Raw genomic sequence first — 13,254 nt, forward strand, 5'->3', positions numbered from 1 at the left:
CTTATACCGAGAATACTAGTGTTAGTGTAATGGCATTATGGGGCAAATGGGAGCCATGACCGTACCGCCTGCCTTAACAAGATTGGCATTTGACAAAAAAAATTGAAATCTAACATGATACAGCACAACTATTATGGCTTCCAGTGGACTTTTGTGATGTAATTTAGTAGTTTCTTTGACATGATGTTAAAATCTAAATTATGTTGATGTAGTCTTTTTAATTTTTTTTTACAAATTGTCTCAATCCTTAAATTCTATGTCAAACAAAACGTTTGGCCATAGCTATACTCAATACATTTCCAAGCGTACTCCATACACATCCAATGTGAAAGAGAAATGATCAGAGTACATTCCCTGTGCTGACCCAGTACAAGCGGACCCAGTGTGACAAACATTTAGACTTTTGGTCAAAACATTTGTCATTGAAATCAGTATTTCTAAATTCAGAACTATTGAGTGTAAATATTTATGGATTATTTTGGTCATTTCTCAGGATAAACAGCATGACAGCTCAACAAAAAAGATTGAAAAAGACTTTCCTTAAAGCTCCATGAAACTGACATTTTAGGACTACTAACTATCCCCTCCTTTTTATATAACTATTTGTACATATTTTATTGTATCCTTCCACAGGACAGACTGCTGTTTCAGTCCAGATGACAAGCTTCTTATGACCGGGACATCTGTCAAGAAGGGGGCGGGAAATGGAACGCTTGTTTTCTTTGACCGTCTGACTTTCCAGAAGGTTTATGAAATAGAAGTTGCAAGCTCGGTAAGTTATTGTGCTTTCACGTGTTCATTATAATTCCTAGTCCATTTATTCCAGTATTGTTTAAAACTGTATATGTTGTTTGCTGAAAAGGTTTAAATGATGACATTAAACACCAAAATATGATATCCCGGAGCGCAAACATCTGTGCATTTTTCCAACAGCAGCTCATTTTATGAGCCTTTTTCATATTACTTTGGTACCAGATGTTTTTTTTCAGTAATTGGAAGTATCATTAAGTGTGTCGCACCTTTCCAGAGCTTCAACTACATATTGTTGAATCGATGCATCAAATTAGAACCCATTTTGAAGTCTGCTGTTGCCGGTTTGCATTACAACCTTGAGTGTGTGAGAGTACACTTCTTCTAGTGCAAGTATGGTAGATTAGTGTGTTGCTAGGATACACACTTTAGGACATGCCACATCAGAAGTAAGCCTATGTATTCATGTTTTCTTGATTTAAAAAATTAAGGTAATCCTTTTTTTTTTTTTTTTAATCTGTTAAATCTACTGATTTAAAGTTTTGTTTCAAATCATGTTGTTTGGATTATATGGCAATAGTATATAAAAAGAAGCTGAATTTAGAACGATGGTTACATTGTCAGGATTTGTGAGATTTAATTAATGTTTTGCTTTGCTTTTGGACATAAAATGTTAACTAATGAACAACCATAGTTCAGATAGAAATGACTTCTGTTAAAATATGTGTTATCATTAGTGTTTAAAGGGAGGTCTGGTGCGGATGCATGCATGTTCTTTTCAGTTGTTAAAAAGTCCTTTACTTTTCATAATCGGAAGTGTTCTAATTTGAATGTAAGTTGTACCTTTTTTGTTTAACTATTAATAAAAACTATTATGTTTTTAGTTATTGGATCTTCTGTTAAAAAAAAAAAACAAAAAAAAACAAATGTTTGTTCTTCAGTTTAAAAAATAAAAAGTCAATGCATCGATTATCGTTCATGACTCATAATTCATAATCAAATGCCTATACGATAATCACATATGAAATTAGGGTGTCGACTGCACCACTGCTGAATATTGATTAAACTTGCTTAGACGTTCTTTAGTTAGTAAGTTAGTAATGTCAGAATTTGGGGGTATATGGAGTTCCCCCATCTGCCAGTCACTGTTATTGTTTTTTATTTATCTAACTTGGTGAGGGCATTCTTTCACACTTTAATTAGAGAGTATCAGAAAGAAGAGTACAGTTTTACATGTGCATATTGTATGGAAGCCATAGTAATTAACTTTTTTTATGATAAATGTAGCTCTAATTTTGTATTAGTAAGCGATTTATGTTAGGCTTGGTTGTTAGCATTATTAACCGCAGATGTCTATAGCACCCTGTTGTGTAAATGGGCTGCCCTAACAAGTCTGACTGACTCACTCTGTCCAACCCCTGAACCTCTGTCCTGTAAGTCTTGAATTAATGTTGCCTCAAGAAAAGGTTTCAGGAATGTATGCGAGTTGTAAAAGCTTGTTCTTGGCGTGATGCCAGTTCCTCTGTGTGAGTGTTTATTTTTTTTGTTCTTAATGATTACTTGTGGACAAGTCGCTATTCTCTGCAAGTTATGGTGTCATCTTTTATTTTATCTTGTTTATTTTGTAGTTCGCCTTACTTTCTTTGTGTCAGTACTCTGGAATTCCTTGTCTGGATTAATGAGTAAGTCTGCTTTGTGCCAGGAGGTTATAATTGAACTTTTAGGCAGATCTCATATTTCTGGGTGCTCTTCGTGATCAGTTATAGATATCAGAAACATTTTGTATGATATGGAATTGCAGGAACAGTTTGCCAAAAGTATTTATTGAAATAAACTTTACATTGTATGGCGTTTACTAGGGGTGCTAGATTCAGTTTGATTTAATAAACATTTAAACTTTTAAAAATAAATAGTTTAAACGTTCAAATAAAAACTTTTTTAAAAGACATTGTGTAAGGGGGGTGGTAGGTGTCTTTCTTGATGTGCGGTCTCAACAGCAGGAGGAAAACGGAAGTTGGCTGTCTTGGGGGAAGTGCGTTGGCTGCAAGGGCTCTGAGCATTTTAAAATAAATAGCTTTCTATAACAACTGAGAAACGCTTCAATAGTAAAATTGGTTTAATTAACTTTTTTTTCTTTCGGTGAAACCACTAAATGGGCTTTTAACTCGTAAGTCTTACTTTTTCATTTAAATTTCGAAGCAACTCATCTTTATTAATTTAAATACAGTTACTCGTCATAACAATTGTAATAGTTGTCCAGTAAAACACTGTATTTTTTCATTATGGCTTTAATAAAGATTAGTTGCTTATTAACATGTTGCGGTCTCGTTTGTACATGAAAAATTAAGGCTCGGCCTGTTTAAAAGCCCATTAAGTTGTTTGACAGAACAAAATAACAAAATCAAATCAATTAAATTACTAAATTAAGCCCTATATATAAATAAATGTATAAAAACAGTAAAGCAATATGAAATGTTATGCCACCTAATTATTCAAACCGTACTAAAATCCAAATCACTAATTTATCCTGCCTACTTTCTATGAGACAAGAACTAGTCTTTATTCCAAGTACATTATCACGTTCATTCAAATAATTCATATTCCATTTAAAATAATAATAATAATAATAAATAATAATAATAATAATAATTTATAATAATTATAATTAGCTAATAGCAGTAGTTTGTACTTATCTGACTGACAGCAGTAAAAAAAAGAAAAAGGTCAAAAAATAAACACAAAATAAAAGCATTCTTCTGTTTTAAAAAAAATAAAATATTAACATCGCTTGAGTCTCAGAATAGCAAAACAAAAAAAAGATCAACACAACAAAAGCTCATTAATGTCAAAAGACATTAAAGTTGAATCTGGTATCCTCCACAATTGAAATTGGTTGCATGCCATTTGCAATCGTCTCAATAATCACCCGTGTTATGTTTTCAGCCCAAATTTTCTCATTTCCACAGATTTCGCTTGCAGGTCTGAGCCCCACCTCCTCCACGCTAGATCAAGCTTCATAGAAGCTGACTAGTCACGTGACCAAAAGCAACGATGCCCCGTAACAAAGGTATGAAGTAATAAAAAAAAATTTAAAAAACTGAATAGCCATTATTTGCAGACACCGACTTCTTAATATTTGACCTGCACATTTTTAACAAAGTTTAAACGATTAAGCAAAATTAAAAACGTTGACACTTTACTAACGTTTAAAATCTAAACAATTTACACACCATGCGTTTACTTTATTATCTATTGTGGCTGTGCTATTGAATATAAGCTATTGCTTTACTCTGTTTTATGTAATTGCTCCACAATGCAAATAATCTGCTTCCTGTTTCTCATACCCCTTCTCCACTAACCGTGAGGGCTCGGTACTGTATGGGTACGGGTGGTTTTCCACTGGCTATTTGTCGAGCTGAGGTGATTAGTCATTACGTTGCATCAGTCAGTACACTCCAGCAAGAAAAACAACAAACATGGCGGGCAGCGAGCGTGATGAGAGAAGTACAGCCTTGTGTCGCCGAGGAAGTGCAGGCGCTAGTTTCTCTGTGGGCAGATAGAAGTGTTCTGGAAGATCTAGAGTCGTGCGTCAGAAATGAGAATGTTTATGCCTGAATTTCTGATGATTTGAATCAAATTGACATAAACCACGGGAATGGTACGCTTCTACCAAGTTTCTCATCCTTGGCCTTTATTAAATTAATATAACAAAAAATGAAAAATAAAACAATTCTAAACATCTACAAAAATATAGTCAAACAAAATACCGTACAGGTGTACCATACATACAACTACGACACTGGCACCCAAGCAAAAAAGAACTAGAAAAAAACAGTAGCTATCCTTAAATGGGATATCTTTGGCATATTATGTTTTAAAACCTTTGTTCCCCTTCAACAGAACTAATTGAACTTTAGTAAGTTGATTTGATCAGTAAAATGTGTGGATTATATCAAGACAATCCTAAATATATCTACAAAATATAGTGATACAAGATACAGCTCTACAGTTGGTCTATTAATTTTTAAACATCATTTGTTAGCGCATCTTTTGGCAAACTGAGCTAATTAATAACAATAATTAATAACAACTGTCTTCCTTTGCGTGTGACGTCAGTAGCAGGGCTCAGCTCTGTAGTGGAAAAACAACTCAGGCTCTCTTTAACCGTACTATGAGGGCTCGGTACAGCAAACTTGGGTCAGCGTCGAGCCAACATGAAACTGGGGGGGGGGGGGGGGCATCAGAGCTCTGACAAATGTAGGCCTGCTTAATATTTTTGGATAATGGTTGTTAAATTGCAGAAAGAATGTATCTGCAGATGCTCACATGGTTTGATTATATGGACACACTTTATCCATTAGGTCAGACATTTCTAGATGTTAAGTTATGTTTTATAAAATAGTGCTGTGCAAAAAAATAAAAATGATGTAGCAGACCAGACCCATTCAGATCCATAACCTGCATGCTCCCTAAAAGCTGAACATGACAAGAAAGAATGTGTTTCTTTCAGAGGCATCATCATTTTCTGTTTTTCTGTTAACAATAACAAAACTTATCACTTGGATCATTTCATTTAATATTTTAAGTCATTTGTGTAACGCATTCCTGAATGGTTCAGGACTGAAAATATGACAGAAATCATCTGGCATCAAGTCAGCCAAGGACAACACTGAGAATCTGAAGAAAACTAAGATTGAACTTGGTTAGCTTTAATCTTAAAGCACCAACTTGCTTCCATTAAAGGGAGAATTTGTAAACTGCATTTCTGCAGAAACAAATCTGTTTTCTGTTGCAGTTACAAAGCCTTGTACTTAAATTATTGTGAACTAATTGGATATTTATCTAAGAGGTGTTTGTTCGCTTTCTTTTTTTGTTGGAATTTCACAAGGTACATGTTTTTGTTTATGGATTTCGTTTTTTTATTTTACTTTTTGGCGCAGGATCTATCAGGTTTCACATTATTGATGGCAGTAGTTAACACAATTAGACAGTAGTTAACTCAAGCACAGGTAAATTAAGGCTTAAACATGTTGGCTAGATTGTATACCATCAAACCATAGAAGTTCAGTTGAAAAAAATAAAATAAAAGGTTGACGCTTGATGTACCAAATCAAACAGTAAATCTTCTGAGGCAATACCTTCTGGTTAAATAATAAAACAAATCTCTCATTTCTAGCATATACCGCACTGAGGTGTTGCATTTCAAGAGTTGCTGTTTTGTCCAGTTGAATACATGCATGTGTGGTACAAAAACCTGTTTCGAACCAGTAGCTATATGAAAACATTTAGATACCTTTATTCATTTTGTACCAGAGGAGATACTGAACTAGGACCGAGGTTACTGTACCGGTACTGGTGAAGAACCACTGAGGCAATGCTAGGGACAGTATTGATCATGTTAGAATGTGCCTTTTTGGGTGCTCTCCTGTTTTGTTCAATTAGATTGAAAGTTAAGAGAATGCATTTTGCCTAAACATTGCATTTTTTTTGTTACTCCTGCATCAAACATGTGACTGTGTGTTTAATCTTTACATGAACCTTGTAGAATAAAGAATTGCAAATGGTTTATGCCTTTCTAGTTCTTTACCTCCAGGGCTGCTACACTTTAGGTGAGGGCTAACCAGCAGTCCTTTATTTTTAAAGTGTTTTATGGGAATGAGCAGCCATTGCCTGAATGTGTCAGTCTGCGTTGTTGATGAGATGTTTAACAGGGGATTAATGTCAGGCTTGTTTATCTTGTAATTTGCTAAATCGACAAGACCCTGTTTTGTCAGGAGGCAAAATAACCAAACAAAATCTACTTTATTGCAGGACTGGACAGTTAAAATACATGTATGGGTTGCTCAAGTTATCCCATTTCATCTATAGGAAGCTCATTTTAAATGGTCTTTTTAAAAAAATCTGCTCAGATTTAAAAAAAAAAAAATAAAAATAAAAAATACTATCACTCATTTTGTAAACGGTTTGGTGGTGGTTTATTTCAATTTACAGTTGATTTAAATACATTACAGTGGTTGGAAATAATGTCCAGTTGATAATCATTTCTGAATATGGTATGGGCAAATTTGGATCATTGCCATTACCAAAATATAGACCTTCTGGCAAACTGTAGTGGCAAGTTTTCCACAGGTTTGCTGCAAACTTATGGTGAGTATTTGCATAAAACTTGCCACAAGTTCGCTTTTCACATGCAAATTTGATGTTCTGGCAAACAGTTGTGGTGATCTTGTGGCCATTTATGGTGTAGAAATAGCAAACTTCTGGTGAACTATTGTGAATACTGTGAGAACGGCCATTGTGAACATTGTGAGAACGGCCATTGTGAACATTGTGAGAACGGCCATTGTGAATATTGTGATTTGCTTTTTTTTTGTAGCGATGCAGTGGAAATAGGTGAAGCCTTAAAAAAACATAATTTATTTTTAAATATCTGTTTTCTAAAAAAAAAAATTATAAAAAAAACAATGTGTACACACCAGCTTGGGATTAAAGTTCTGATAATTCAGCTCACATATTTAAACAGTGGAACACAATAACATGTTAACAATATCTTCACTGCCTAATGTCTTTACTTAAATATTCTTATAATACATGTTAAACATTCTCATTACACATTTTAATCCTAGTCACAGTGAACATAGACACTTTTTTTATATTCCAATGTGTGTTTTGCTGATTGCATTTCTGCTTACAACAAAAGCATGCTATTTCAAGCTAGTTTCATCTTGATCCATATTTTCTTCATCTTTATCAGCCTAAAAGTAATTTGAATGTAAATATGTATCAAAGATTAAATAGATGAGTCACATTTTGTGCCAGTGTATTGATAAGAGTCCTATTTTAATTGGCTCAATGGCAGATACTTAGATCCCACACCATCATTTGCCCCCTTTACTAACTTAAACACTGAAAACTAGCTTTAGAACTTTAGTCAATAGACAATCAGAATACATAAAACACTGAATAGAATGCAATGTCAAGTACAACAGCTGTACGTCAGTTCCCATTCACTAAATATTACATTTTAAATGGGGAAAAAAAATTAGACATTGTAAACTAAATAATAATAAGGTATCACAACAAAATAACATTCACATGCTTGAAATAGCAGTAGAAAGATACAATTGAAATGTCTTAATCAAATACAATGCACTCTGTTTATAAGAATCACATCCATCCTGGATGATTTGATTCTCATAAGCGGACCGATATGATTACAATTATCAGGGCGCGAAATAACCAACGGCACTGGCAGCAATTGTTGCAATGTCTCCCATATTTTTTAAAACTTACTGCAAAAGTTGCCTATAAGCCCGCCTGTCACTACCACAAGTATACCTCAGCACCAGCACATCGTGATCTACATCTCATTCACAAACTTGCTCCACATCAGCTAGCACGTTCTGTCCCAATTTAATGATGTCTAATCTCATTCTGCAAGAAAATTAGTCATTATCATAATGTATTATTGTTGCCGTTCTTTTTACTGTTCCCCTTCTGGCACTAAGCCGCGAGAAAGACGTGCTGTATCATTGGTTAATGATGGGCAAACAGAGGGAGGGACACTTATGTTATACTGAGCTCAATATGACCGTGCTCCCAGGATTTTTCAAGCACACTTTTTTTTTTCCTGAATCGAGTGTCCAGCAATGCACCATAACAAAACTGCAAACCCTTTGCAAGTGTAAACATCTAACATTATGGACATCCAGCTGTTCGATCATCATTGTGATGCATAGCACTCTCTATTGCCTGACGAAATTTCTATTTCAAATGTTTTTTTTTTCAAAGCTGCATTGTTTGTACAGGTTTTGTAACAGCGGTTAGCAAGCTAGCATTGGCAAGCATTGCCTTGCCCTTCATAACCTTAACTTCATGCCCTAAGTTTAACAAAAGTTCCTCCACGCATCAGCAGTGTAAATGCAGTGTACAAATGCATATCACGCACTCAGTGAATGTGTATTCACTTTATTAAAACACATTTTCACAAAGAGAACAACCAAAAAAAAAACACCTGCCATGTCGACCCGCATGTAAACTGCACGACTTGCATTTTTTTCTGCTGGGGGTCACTGCAGACCAGGGATACTTTATACATGCGGCGTACGTGCCTAATCACACAAGATGTGATCAAATTCAGATTCAGAAACAGCAGTCAGTTTGCACCGAAATGATTCTTATAAGCGGATCTTCTGATTCTTACAAGCAGAATATTTTAGCATGGTTACTATAGGAATGATTTTGTTTCAGTGGTTTTGATCACTATATGCAATTGATTATTTTATCAGTAATTCTTATAAACAGAGTGCACTGTATATGAACCTAAATATGGAATATCTAAAATAAACAGAAAATATTAGATTTGTTACATTTGGATTTATTCTCAATGCAATTTGAAAATAACAAGCATTAGTCATTTACTTAACACGATTCATCAGAACTGCCCTTTTGGAAGTGTGAGCTTTTGAATGAATGGCTTTATTGAAGTCTGAATCCTTAATTGTCAGCTTGTTGATGGCATACACTAAAAAATAAAAATATAAATATATTAGTTGTATTAGACACAACAGTTTTAAATCACTTACACCTACTAAAATTACTTTCACTTACATTAAGTACTTCAGCAGACCCATTTAGACAGAAATGAATAACATTGGATTGCCTACTATACTGGTTTGCAAACAGTAACTATCTGAAATTTGTTATTGTTGCTTCTTTAAGCGGCAGACTACCACTGATGCTAAGATTTATTTTTCAGCCCATGTAAATAGCAGCAAGCTGAAATAGCTTAAATATATACAGTACACAATGTGAAACTAGCATGTAAACGACACATAAAAAATGCAAGCAATATTCATTCAATCTTTTGCACAATACAATTTTTATGGTACTAAAATGGACAACCAGTGTATAAATAATTGTAAACAATTAGCTTATTTTTTATGTAAAGATTTTTTGAATCGTTTATGGACATAATGTACCGTAAATGTTTATTATTTAATGAATGGGAAATAAATTATTAGCAGGTAGACACGTTTCGATATGAAAGCTGAATTTTTTCACTAAAGTAAAATCAGGCTTATGTGATTTTGAAATGCCACTTGCTATATGTACTACTACTAAGTTAATGAAAATAAAAAAAATTAAAAGATGTGGGTGGGAATTGATCTTGAAGTCGTTCATGGCCCCGCAGTGAGATTAATTTCCTAATTTATTTCATTTTTTAATAACAGTCTGATACTCTCTTTTCCTTACCTTTTGGTAGTAATAAAAAACCTTCATCTCTCTTGACTGCCGTTCCAGCCATTACCCTAATAAACGTTTTTTTGTTTGTTTGATTGTTTGTTTGACACCTATCAGGGGAGGCGAGATGGTAACCGCTGAAGCGGTACCACTCGGGGGGGACGACACTCACCAGGGGACAGACAGTCGCCACGCAGGCAACGCTCCCCCTCCCCACTCAGGCATAGATGATCACCGTCTCAGTCGCCTCGAAGGCGCCCAAGCTCGGCCGAGCGGCACTTTGCAGAGCTGACGTCGGCAGCGCTGTCTGTGCGAGCAGCGAATGCCATGGCCGTACTGGTACTTTACCAGAACCAGTTGGCGGAGCGGTTGCAGGACAGAGCCACAGAGACACACAGTGGAGCTCCAGGCGGTGGCTAAGGTGATGACTAACCTAATAGGGGAGTTAGGTCAGGCATCAGGGAGGTCGCTCGCTGACATTTGTGGTTGCCGCAAGCTAAGGTCGTGGAGACTAAGAAGGTGGCGCTGCTGGATGCCCCCATTACACCGGGGCAGACTTTTGGGGTGACCATTGATGTGAGCCTTGAGAGGTCCCACAAGGCCATGGAGGTTGCCTCAAAGTTTTCGTGCCTTCTGGCTTACAGTCAACGCCCAAGGTGGCATGTGCAGCCTGCTGGGGTAAAAGGGTCTGAACACTTGCCCCCTATGGTTCTCCATGGAGAGGGACGGAGGCCCCCTGGGAGTAGACATGCTAGTTCACCCCTGGCCACAGGGGCTATTGTATGTGTTCCCTCCACTACCATTATTAACCCTGACACTAGAGAGGATCAGGGTGGAAAGAGCACAGGTTTTGCTGGTTGCACCCAGATGGCCGAGACTCCCCAGGTTTGCTCTCCTCTCCGACATGTTGTTGAATCGGCTGTGGCAGCTCCTGCTGAGCAAGGACCTCCTGAGCCAAGCGCAGGGGCTTTGATGGCACCCGAACCCAGCCCAACTCCAACTCTGGGTCTGGGCGTTGAACGGAGCCATCTATTCAGACGAGGTTTGCCAGATGCAGTAGTGGAAACACTACAGTCTGCTAGGGCGCTGAGCACTAGAGCCCAGTACTCATATACATGGAAAGTTTTCCAAGACTGGTGCCTTGCCAAAGGTCACGATCCGGTGACTTGCCCGATTTTTAGACGATATTAACCTTCTTACAACACTTGCTTGACGCAGGAAAATCAGCATCCACTTTGAAGGTGTACCTGGCAGCAATATCAGTGTGCCATGACAAAATTGACTCTGTGTCCCCTGGAGCACATTTCCTGGCAGTGCAATTTCTTAAAGGGGCTTGGAGGCTTTGTCCTCCCATAAAAAGTATGGTCCTCAAGTGGGATCTAGAGCTGGTACTGCGGGCCCTTATGGGTCCCCCATTTGAGCCCATGGCGTCGGCAGAACTGCGCCCTGTTTCATTGAAAGTGGCATTTTGAATAGCCATTCAATCTGCCAGACGAGTAAGTGAGCTTCATGCGCTGTCCATCGATGACACATGTATGGCTTTCACTGGAAGTGACTCGCAGGTAACATTAAGGACAAATCCACCCTTTTTGCCAAAGGTGGTATCCTCATTCCATATTAACCAATCAGTGGTTTTGGAAACTTTCAGACCTCCCCCGCACGAGTCAGAGGAGGAAGTAGACAACACACACTATGCCCAGTTCGGGCTCTGCGCTGTTATTTCGATAGGACGGCATCCTGGAGACAGTCCAACCAGCTGTTTGTCTGCTACAGTCCCCGCTCTAGAGGTCAGGCCCTATCGAAGCAACGTCTAGCGCACTGGGTGACCGATTGGCGTATGAACAGACGGACTCCCCGTTACCGGGGGACATTACGGCCCATTTTACCAGGGGCCAGGCAACTTCGTGGGCTTTCCTTCATGGCACCTCCTTAGATGAGTTATGCAATGCTGCTACATGGACAGGTAGTCAGACGTTTGTGCGTTTTTACCGCCTTCTCTGGGTTCTAGAGTTTTGCAGGCGGCATGCCCTTAGGCGTCATGTGGGCTCTGATGCTATCGCCGTGGGGCTGTACTGTCGGTAATCTGGAGCCACGACAGCTTTGGTACAGCTTTCCCATTCGGTAATGGTTGTCATTCGAATTGAAAGGGAATGTTAGGTTATTACCATAACCCTGGTTCCCTGAAAAGAGAATCAGTCATTACCCTTTGAGGTCATGTCCCCAGCTGACCTCTGTTTTCGAAAGAAAATTGCGATGTGCTGCTGTGAGGACGTCTCTCTTCAACAGGAGGTGGGAGGGACTTCCCCCTCACGGCAGGGTCCTGATAGGGCAGCTTTTGTATATATGCTCAGTGATTGACGGTCAGAGAGGCTCTTCCCATTCGGTAATGGTTGTCATTCTCTTTTCAGGGAACCAGGGTTATGGTAATAACCTAACGTTATTGTTAATTCATAATAGAATTGCAAGATTTTTTAAAGCCAACAGTAAAAAAATAGACCAGCTTTTTATCACCAGGCTTCTTGACCAAAACCTGCTTTTCTATCCACTATCATCCCTGTATGTAAAGTAAATGGCACTCTTCCCGGGTGCAATATATCACATTAATTACATGCTACCTTCTGTTACTCAGAGCTGTCCAGTCAAATGTATTAATTTTTGTTCCATGAAATGCATGTTTTAATATTGTGTTTATTAATAGTAGTAATAGCGGTTGTGATTATACATATAATTACAGTAGTAGCAAGTGCTGAAAATGATATTACTGAGACAAATAGCCTATGCTATTGGTGGGTCACCTTAAAACAAAATAAAAAAAAAAGCCGAAAACATTTCATATAAAATAAATCACTGTTTTTTCAATTTATAAGTTCAGTTTAATCTGAGAATTGTGCAGAGATTACAGCATGATTGGTTTAATATACCTAGAATTTTGTAAAAAAGAATATGGACATGCTCTAATTTGTGCCAGTTTGCTTTGCTCCACCTTTTTGTTTGGCAAAGTGTTTGCCACTAACGGCAATCAATTTTTCTGGCAAACTTCTGGCAAAGTGTTTGCCATTAGCGGCAATCAATCTGTTGGTTGCCAGAGGTTTGCTTTAAAGTTAGCCACTACTGGCAAATGACCGCAAATCTCTGGCGACATTTTGTGGCTAACTGTTTAGTTTGCTTCAAACTTGCTACACATTAGCTACAAGCTTGTTGCAAACTATACACTTTTGTAAGGGTGATGCAGATTTTTTTTTTTAAATATGTAATATATAA

At 37.5% G+C, this 13,254-nt stretch overlaps 1 protein-coding gene across 1 annotated transcript in view; it reads left to right on the forward strand.

The window, feature by feature from the left end:
- LOC121304909 (WD repeat-containing protein 70-like) overlaps positions 1–13,254 on the forward strand; it is a 141,664-nt gene that overhangs the window by 98,858 nt on the left and 29,552 nt on the right. The window contains exon 13 of the mRNA XM_041236335.1: positions 634–772. Coding sequence (XP_041092269.1) covers positions 634–772 — 139 coding nt within the window. The remainder of the gene's footprint in view (positions 1–633; positions 773–13,254) is intronic.

This window comes from Polyodon spathula, chromosome 2 (assembly GCF_017654505.1).
Source record: "Polyodon spathula isolate WHYD16114869_AA chromosome 2, ASM1765450v1, whole genome shotgun sequence".
Lineage (NCBI taxonomy): Eukaryota > Metazoa > Chordata > Actinopteri > Acipenseriformes > Polyodontidae > Polyodon > Polyodon spathula.